This window comes from Crinia signifera, chromosome 11 (genome assembly GCF_055691185.1).
Source record: "Crinia signifera chromosome 11, ASM5569118v1, whole genome shotgun sequence".
NCBI classification, from domain to species: Eukaryota; Metazoa; Chordata; class Amphibia; order Anura; family Myobatrachidae; genus Crinia; species Crinia signifera.
In genome coordinates, this window is record NC_139227.1 from 112,921,887 (window position 1) to 112,931,886 (window position 10,000).

Below are 10,000 nucleotides of genomic sequence, written 5' to 3' on the forward strand. Positions count from 1 at the left end.
CATACAGGTCACCCCTGCAATAAGTCATACTGTACCAATGGCTTGTAAATTCACTATATAAGATCATCGCAACAACGCATGAAATGTATTAAGGTGATCGGACAATCGTAACAGTACATAACACTGACACACAAAAATGAGCAACACCTGATGCAATAATACAGATCCAAAGCACGATTTATGCCAAAATATATCTAAAGCACAAATTAAAATAATACTTAATATTCCATATTCAACTAACATAGTCAAACGACTGGATTTAAAAGAAACAAAAGAACTTATTAGCTAAAATTGGCTTAAAACACTACTAAGTGCTTTTGCGCTTAAGCGCTTCTGGAGAAGAGCACATTGTTTGCACAGAGGAAAATATATATACAAAATATATTTCACCTTAACGGGTCCTGTAAAGCCCATGGGATATTGGTGGCAATTTAAAATACCCATATTCTCAGGAAAAAATAATGAGCACTGAAATAACTTTGGAAGACGTTTTGTATGTTCAGTGCAATCCTGGAAGCCACCAAAGCGCAATTTACACCACAAAATAAACAACAACAACAACCAGAAGTAAATTATACGCAGTAAATAAGTGCAATTTTTTTTTTTTTTATTCGCAACTAGTTTCCTAACGACCGAATCGCGTCTATTGTTCCGGCAAAATGCACTGAAATAATAATTAGATTTCCATGCCATTAACCCTTTTTAGACTTGGAAGCGCGTCTAGATGTGCAACATCAACAGTCATAATAATAATAATATATTTGCAAAAGTCTTCCTCACAGCGAAAGAAAACAACAACCCAAAAACAAATAAACGTATAACCCAAAATAAATGCACTAATAAAAATAAAAAAATAAAAAGATACAACTCAACATGAATACTTTTGCAACCACCTCACTAAGCATTGTAAATAGCTGGGACAATTTAGCTAAAGTCACTTAACAAGCGCTCTATAAAATATTAGAGGGTCATAAAATAAATCACCCAGTTTAATTGATTGATGTCTCAGATAAACAAAAGAGTGATAGAATTTGACTTGGAAAGACCCGGATTTATTTCACAGTGATTTAAAGAACATTACTTACTGTTCTGCATGTTGATGACTGGCAATAAATTCCCACGTGGTTGCTCTACGGAATTCTATTAATAAATAAACAGATTTTCCTATTAATTAAGGGACAGCTCTTAAAAAGGCCCGCTTCCCCCGTGAGTATCCGATTGTTTTGCAGTTATTTCACCATCTAAAGTGAAATATAGAATTGTATATATATTTTTTTTACAAAGCCTTTTTTTTTTTTTTACTTCAGCTCTATAAATTTGGACTAACATTTTAAAGGCAAAATAAATACAAAAATAAATATATTTTGCAAAAAAACTTGCCTGAAATTAGCGATTCCTCTCCCAAAAGAAGTGCGCAGTCCAGCATCTAGTATTCTCCCTCTATGATAAACAATAGGTGAGTTAGATTTACAATTAATGCGATTTATAATATATAGTCCTTTTTTGGTAAGTTTTTTTTTCTTCACACAAGCACAACCTGAAATCTCATTACACTTTAATTACCACTGAGATATTTTTTTCCCAAGGCATCAGCTTACCAATTGCTCTATTTCCAAACTACACCACCACCCCTCCTCCTCCCTCCCCCTTGTTCCTCTTCTCTTCCTAAAAATGAGCAATTCTGGAACTGCATCAATAATATGTTTAAGATTTCAATATTTTCGGGGGAAAAAATTACAGGGCAAAGTGTTACCATAGAAACAACAGTCATGCCTGCTAATTAGTTATGGAGTTAAGTATAACAGCTGGGCAACGGAAAGTGTTGATATTTTTTTTCTTTCTGGAAATAAAAAAAATACAATTTCTAAGCTGAACCTTTGCAACTTTTTGTCTCTTTTTTCTCGTCCCCTTTTTGGTTTGGCTGTTTAGATCTTATATTTCTGGACTGTACATTGACACACGCTGTATACCTCGCCTCAGTGCTCTAAAAAAGTAAAATCAGGAGGGGGTAAGGCCACTTAACAAAGCCCCAAACGATTCCCATTCTGCAGATCCAACCAAACCAAAGTCTCTCAAAGCCAAGGCAGGAAAAATAAAATTCTTCTCTCATGCCCCATACATTCAGTAACTCGCTTTCAATATATAATAAAAATAAACTATGTGTAGTTATTTCATTGCACAATGTCCTGATGCAGGGGTAGTAGATATTTATCAGAAAACAATAAAACTAATTTCTTGTTACACATTTTTTTATTTCAAGATAATTGTGTTACTGGTGCAAGTTGTTAGAGGGTTTGTAAAACCGCACAACAGCTCCGTGGGGCGCTCAATTGGCAAGAGACAATTACAAAAGAGGAGGTTTTGTAAGAAGGAAGAAAAAAAATCCCCAAGTAAAATAAAATAAAAAAAGCACAGACTTTAAAATAGTAATTCTGCTTTTTTTTTTCTTTTAAATGTCTGCTTTGAATATTATTATTTTTTCCCTGATTACGACAAATCGACTTTTATCGCCTATTCGTGCGTTTAGTTATTGCAGCACGATTTTAGGCATTCTTCTGCTAATATTTGTCGCAGTTTGCGGACAAACGTAAATATTTACCGCGACTGTTATTAATAATGCAACAGTGTTTAATTCCATCTTCATTATGGCCTCATTACATGCACCAAGTGTGCAAAGCCAGGAGCCAGGGGTAACCAAGGGGTAACGAAGCATATCGCCCTGCCCGGGCCCTATAGACTGCTAGCCAGAACACGACTAATCTCACTTATAATCCTGGGGGAACATGCAACATACAGTTTGCTGGGGGAATGTATTATGTCTGCTGATCAAAAGCAAACAAAGTGGAAGCGAGATGGGAACAACCAAAGTGACACAAAATACTCATTGTATTACTATTGAGATATCCAGGGGTCTGGAAGAGGACTCGTGGTTCTAAGTACTTGCTAAAGTATATTTTGTCATTTCCAACGGGCAAGGCCTAGTGCTCACAGAATCATTTCAAGTTCCCCAAAAGTATTCACTTATATATCAATGCTATGAGTGCAACAATATATACATTATAATATAATAATAAAATAATTTTAATAATAATAATAATAATAATAATATTAATAAATTAAACACAGCATAACTGGTTGGAACATGTGTAACAATATTTAATAATTAGACCACTATTAACAACAGCATAACAACCAATCCTGTGCCTTGTGTAAGCTCCTTAATACAAACATTAGGAATAATTCTGCAAACATATAAACCAGTAATCGCTGTATACACCACACTCTGATCGTACCATCGGGTACATACAGGCAGCCCATCCACATGGATAAATGGCAGGGAAGTTTCTATCTTTGGCAGGACATGTCTACCCTAATGAGATATCGGATGAACACGGATATACTGTATGTCAACACTCCTAATTATACAATCACAATATCACATCGCTGTGAAAATAACCACGATGGGGTCACAGTTAAAAGTATTTCTCGATAACTTTAAACGAGAACAAGAGTCTGTTAGGGGGGGCAGCTAGGACAGTGGCTGATCATTGAAAACAAATAGAAGGGGGTCACTTCAGCTGTATAGTAACAAGGGTGATCAGATCAGACTGGGTCCTACATCATACATGGGATATACAAGCGATGGGAACGTCATACAGGAGATATACAAGGCTGTGATATATCGTATCCCAGCACCGGAGATAACACAAGCACAGATATAATATAAATATATATATATATATATATATATATATATATATATATATATATATATATATATATATATATATATATGCATCACAAGAGAACACCAGAAGCCCCATCGCCAGTCCTGGACTAATGCTACAGCCAACAGCACTGACACCAGCTAAAGTTTTCCAGTTGACTGGCAGGGACACAGTAATCTGTGCAGGGCAGCAGAAGAAGTGTCCTACACCCCAGCAGCAGCCCCAGCCCTTGCCTATTCTGGCACTCACCTGTAAGAGGCATCCTAGGCTGTCAGGCACCGCTGGATAATTGGAGTGAGCACTGCTTGCTTAATGACAAACCAAAAAAAAAAAAAAAAGGGAAGAGGAGTAGCTAGCAGTAGCTGTGTGCTAGAGCCCGAGACTGGAGCAGCTCTCTCCCAGGGACCAGCCTCGTTGTTGCTTCCTGAGGAGGAGACAGAGATTGACAATAAGAGGGGCTGTCAGTGGGTGCAGCTGGGAGAGGGTGAGAGCAGTGAGCAGCACAGTCACAGTGCACACCTAGGCTGATGGCTGATGCTGCAAGTGTATGCATGTATGTCCCAGTGCCTCGCCTCCACTCTCCTTCACTAGCCCATTAGCAGAGGATGACCTCTGTCATCATCTCCCAGTAACACACTTCCTCCTGCTCCTTCACCAGAGCGGGAAATGAGGCAGTGTATGGGGGCTTGCGTTCAAACCCACTAATCACCCTAGACATGCAAATGAATTGCTTTCTCCACACACACAAAATATTGCTTTATGCAAAGCACAGGGGTAGCCCTGCCGATGCCTATTGGCTGATTACCCCCAGTGCATGCCACCATTGGCTCCTGTCTTTGAATATGAATACACTTGATTATTTTTTTCCAGTGCACAGATTTGTGTGTGTGTTTGAGTGTGTGTGAGTGTGTACTGATTGCCTATAACTATGGCTGTTCCTTGTCACCCTCACACCAGTTTATCTGAAGCAGATTCCAGTTTGTTGATTGGATTTTACTCACATTGTTTTCTGCACTTATTGGAGAACTGGGGACATTGGCTGCTCTGCAACTCTCTGAGGAAGGATACACACATTGCCACCTACTTACTGACCACCCTGGTCCACTAGAAGGTATCACTACCGGACGAGTTCTGCTCGCCGGCTTCTACAGTCCACGCTGTCACTGTAATTGTGTACTGCTCACAATGGGAATTAAATAATTTTCCTTGTAAGCAGCATTTTGTTGTAAAAAGGCGATTTTGGATGTGAATGGGGGCGATTAGCATTTTAGGGGAAAAGAGCCTCTGTGACAATGGGGATAAGGAAAATATCATTGAAATGTAAAGAGCAGAAATATCTGTAAGACAGGCGCTTTGTAAGCTGTGCCTCGCCCCGGGGCTTCCAAGTACACTTTGTTTTTTCCTGATTTTTTTTTTTTTAAGAAAATCAGGGACAGGACATGAGAGGAAACGGTCCACTGGTGTATTGCTGGGGAAAAGTGGCCTCAAGTGTCCTTAGCAAACATTCCCCAAACTTCTTCCACGTGTCTTTGTTGACTTTAGGGCTGTGTTTGTGTTCATCTAACACACCAGCAAATTAAGAGTCAATTTTACGTTTATGGGCAGATAATGTCTCTAATCATCCTCAGTCTGGGAAGACTTGCCTGCAGGGGATGGAAGAAGGACCACTACATGTGGTAATGTGCGTGTGTGTATGTATGTATGTATGTATGTATGTATGTATGTATGTATGTATGTATGTGTGTGTGTGTGTATGTATGTATGTATGTATGTATGTATGTATGTGTGGGTGTATGTGTGTATGTGTGTATGTATGTGTGTGTATATATATATATATATATATATATATATATATATACATATGTATGTATGTATGTATGTATGTGTTTGTGTGTGTGTGTATGTATGTATGTATGTATGTATGTATGTATGTATGTGTGTGTATATATATATGTATGTATGTATGTATGTATGTATGTATGTATGTGTGTATATATATATATATGTATGTATGTATGTATGTATGTGTGTGTGTCTATGTATGTATGTATGTATGTGTGTGCATGTGCATAAATATATTATACACACACACACACACACACACACACACACACACACACACACACACACACACATATATATATATATATTTATGCGCACACACACATGGTACTACATTATCTTATGTAGGAAGGAGGAACAAAGATTAATCTACCAAATTTCGAAATTAGTAGAATGACCACACAGCATGTGTATGTATATATATATATTGGAGCTACTATTGAACGGTCGTACTCTGCAACATTGTTTTGAGGTTTTGTTTATCTTCTGTAACTTTTTAAAAACAAACAAACAAACATCAAACACCGGTCTCCGGCTCAGGGAACAATGCTGCCTTGACTTAACGTCTGTTGAAGATGTCAGAAATCAAGGCAAGTAAGTAAATGCTTTTCTATTTTGATCACACACCAGAAAGTACATTGGTCCAAGGGAACACTTATAACACCTCAGTACACTCCAAAGCAACCCAGGGCCGCTGGCTGTAAGGTTGTATTGAAGGTACCAGCTGGGTCTCTCTGCTTTCCTTAATTGTTAATGTCAGAAGTTCTGAAACAATGACATATAATAAAAATAATAATAAAATAACAATACTAGAAGAGAAGGCTGGAGTGGGGAAGTGGGGTTTGGGCGCGCAGAGGGGAAAATGAAGTATTAGATGGGTACACTTGACTTTTCTTGACATGTGAAAGTGTTAAAAGTCACAGCTCATCAATAAAGTAGCTGACAGGCGATGCATTCTTATATAAAGTACAATAGGGAGACAAACGACTCTGCCAGAGAGTTTGCATGTTAGTGAAAGGACGCCTCAATGGGGGCTGGATAATGAGCTGCTTGCCTGTCACTCCCTGTCCTCTTGCGGCCTACACAGAACCACTCAGTGCCTCTCTGCCCGTCAGATCCATGCAGTGCCCCTTACAGTCCCCTCTATGCAAATACACTCAGACCATCTCCAGTATTCAGGCCACAATAGTCAGCCAACTGTGTCTTCTACAGCCAGATCTACCTCTGCTACATTATACTCTGCTCTGATACAGGCCCCTACTTACTGTGTGTGTGCAGTGGGGGTGCAACATTGCTCACCTGCTGCTAAACATTCCTGCAAATGCTGAAAACACAGTTATATGCACCCAGGTGGCACCCCACAAGCTCTGCAAAAGAGGGCATGCTGGGGCTTGTAGTTCTATATGCCTGAGGCTTGTAGTTCTACAATATCTGCCCACCCGCGTGACATCCTGATCTAGCATTTTGTAGGTAAGTTATGAAACAAGTGACCTGTCATTTATATTCTACACATGTATAATATCATAGACATATATAACATCAATGTATAACATACACATGGCTAGAGTGTGTCTATTATTGCACTGTAAATAAACAGGTACTGTATGCTGTTTGCAGTTATTATTTTGTATCATTTGCACCAGACTTGGATTTTTTTTTTGCCAGGCCCATTTAGCAGAGGAAGGGTTAATGGCCATGACGTCATAATGTCCTTAGCTGTAGGTAAATGGTACAAACCTTGCAGAGAGGTCACCTCCTCCGGTAATGGAAATTCATGACTGTGTGTTTTATGGGGACACACGGAAAAAGAAAAGTCAACACAAATGGGATATGTTCACGATTTACAGAAAAAAAGGGACTTGCAGCTTGAGGAGGGGGTGCAATTAGAGACCCTGGGTCCAAGAGCTTGCCATCTTTTTCTGTAGTAACCGTCCCTTTGTCATTAGCCCTCCTTCTCCGGTCCCAAGATCACAATAAATGCTCGAGTCCGGTTTCCCAGGCAAAAATAAAGTATTTTTTTTCTTCTTCTCTCCTTATTAACTACCTCTCAATTAGCAACTGTTGGGATTAACACCAACTAATGCCTCTCTCCTTCAATCGTGTTCCTATTTCTCCCCAAGGCAGAGTGGTCTTTGTGTACCCTCCCAAAAGGGGAAAAAAAAAGTTTTAATAGAAAAAAAAAAAGAAGTAAGGGGAGGGAGAGCGAGCACCCCCCCCCTCCTCAATGCAGCTGACGTCACACTAATGGAGACAACGGCGTGGGGCTGAGCTATGTCACTGGTACTTACAAAAAGGTGAGTGCTCCGGGCTCCTATCTGTATCATTACATCAATGGGGATATTTATTTTCTAGGGCCATATAAAATTACTCATTTCGCCCAGACAAACATCGCAAGGTGTTACTGTACCAGCTGTGCTCAGAACTGGGGGAAACAAGGTCAAAAAGTTTGTTTGTTTTTCTTTCCCAACAACTAAAAAGTTATAAACTTATAATACTCAACAGGATACTTTACAATATTACCCAGTTATGTATATTACTAAACATGGAAAATCCCTTGATAATGAATGGTCTTTGGGCTAATTCAATTACAAATATCATTATTTGTTGATAGTTTGAAAAATAAACATCTTCGATTTCGCCCAATTATTGGCGTTCTTTTACGACTTGATAATGACGAAGCTGGAGTTTATTTCATTGCGATATTTATATCATCCTGTTGATTTTATTTTATAATATCTTGTTTATTCACTTTGGGACATCATTAAATTGATTGCTGTTTTTCTTAAGGAAGATGTTTGTTCTGATGCTATTGCTGCGATTCGGGATAAACTATGAATCATATTCGTGGATTCTGTGTCAGGTAATAATTAATGCCAGTTAATGGATTGCAATGGTTGTAGTACTGTGCTTAATAGTATTATGTGGTTTATGTGTGCGTGAAAGTGATTCTTGTGTTTTATATGGCAGTCCCAGGCACGTCTTGTTGTATTAATATCTGTTTTGCAAGTCACCTTTTTTAATACCCAGAAAAATGCTTTAAGTCCCCTTGTCCAGATCACTTTGAACTTAGAGAGAAACACCATTTCTGACGTGTTAGGTTGAAATGCATTTGCCTCTAGGATAACCAATGACTATTTGTGTACACGGGGCGGTGTTTGAGTAATGTAATGTTCACGACATTGAGTTAAATGGAAATTCATCCTTTTAAACAAATACACACGAGGTCCATGCAGCCTCTGTAAACTACAACAGTCACACATATAACGCTCCAATTCAATATCATTTTTACATTGTTCTAATTTTTTTATACATTTTTTTGTGACGGTTTTTCACCCTCATTGCTTTGACAGGTGTATGTGTGTGCATATATATATATATATATATATATATATATATATATATATATATATATACATATATACGGACATGTAATAGATAGGAAGCTTACAATATGCCTTGTGACTTAAAAAAAAATGACCATCTCTTGCTGATGGGATAGGCTATTGATTAATACAAGCTGTTAAAAAAAAAAAAAACTCCTGTTACACTATAATCTCCTTGTTAATCAAGCCTCTAAGCAGCTCAATGTGAGTTTTATTAGCGACTAGAGATCCCAGGCTGTAGATCAGATGAAACCTTTAACACCCTTCATATCTGCCCCAGCTGCCTGCATTATATATTTTCAATTAGAAGTCAATTTATTAAACAGTTTGTCCTCTTTGACATCTGGAATATGCGAGAGACGCTTAAATGTTACAATAACTAAGATGGGCAGTATCATGTACTGTAAAGGACTCTGCTCTTTTTTTATATAAAGATCAGCAACTCCAATTGTAACCAAATATTACTAATCCAGTATAATATTATATATAAATAGAGGTCTTTTTGTCGCGTTTCTCTTATTAACTGTTTTCATTTGGCAAGTGTTTGACTTCTCATAACCTAGAAAGATTGGTGAGATCAGCAACTGAAAGGATTGGATTAGATTCTATAATATCTAACACCAAATGATTGTATCGTTCTGATATGCATATGAAAAGCTTATCTGCTCGCGGTAATTATGCTGCGATTTTTTCGCTGCATGACAGCTGGATAACACATCATTTCAAATAAACATCTCTAATTAGGGAGGAGGATCGTCGGCGAATTTCTTTTTTTTTTTTAAACCTCCACGATTTATCTTTAAAATTAAAAATTAAAAAATACCCCCACCTCGCACTTTTTGGTCTCTTGAAGATATAACGCAAAGTTGTCATAACTATTATTAGTTTATTTTTGTTTTGCATGGTATGGAATTATTGCATTGTCCATATTACCAATGCTAAAGCAAAACAATGTCTTTAATATTTCATAGTGCGTTGCATTAAGAAATAATGTACTGTTTATTATTGCATTATTGATAAGGCTTTCAGGATTGTTCTGTGTGGGGC

The 10,000-nt window shown here is 37.9% G+C and overlaps 1 protein-coding gene across 8 annotated transcripts in view; it reads right to left on the reverse strand.

Moving 5' to 3' along the window:
- The window catches only part of PAX6 (paired box 6), a 36,070-nt gene that overhangs the window by 25,273 nt on the left and 797 nt on the right, over positions 1 to 10,000 (reverse strand). For 6 of the 8 annotated variants that reach the window (XM_083164275.1, XM_083164269.1, XM_083164274.1 and 3 more), the window contains exons 2-4: positions 3,978 to 4,152; positions 1,381 to 1,440; positions 1,086 to 1,140 (exon numbers count right to left, since the gene is read on the reverse strand). In XM_083164275.1, the coding sequence (XP_083020401.1) occupies positions 1,086 to 1,095 (10 nt within the window). In that variant the 5' untranslated portion in view covers positions 1,096 to 1,140; positions 1,381 to 1,440; positions 3,978 to 4,152. Of the gene's footprint in view, positions 1 to 1,085; positions 1,141 to 1,380; positions 1,441 to 3,977; positions 4,153 to 4,247; positions 4,530 to 7,307; positions 7,673 to 10,000 lie in introns of those variants that run through there. The other 2 variants (XM_083164271.1, XM_083164270.1) reach the window with 2 other exon arrangements.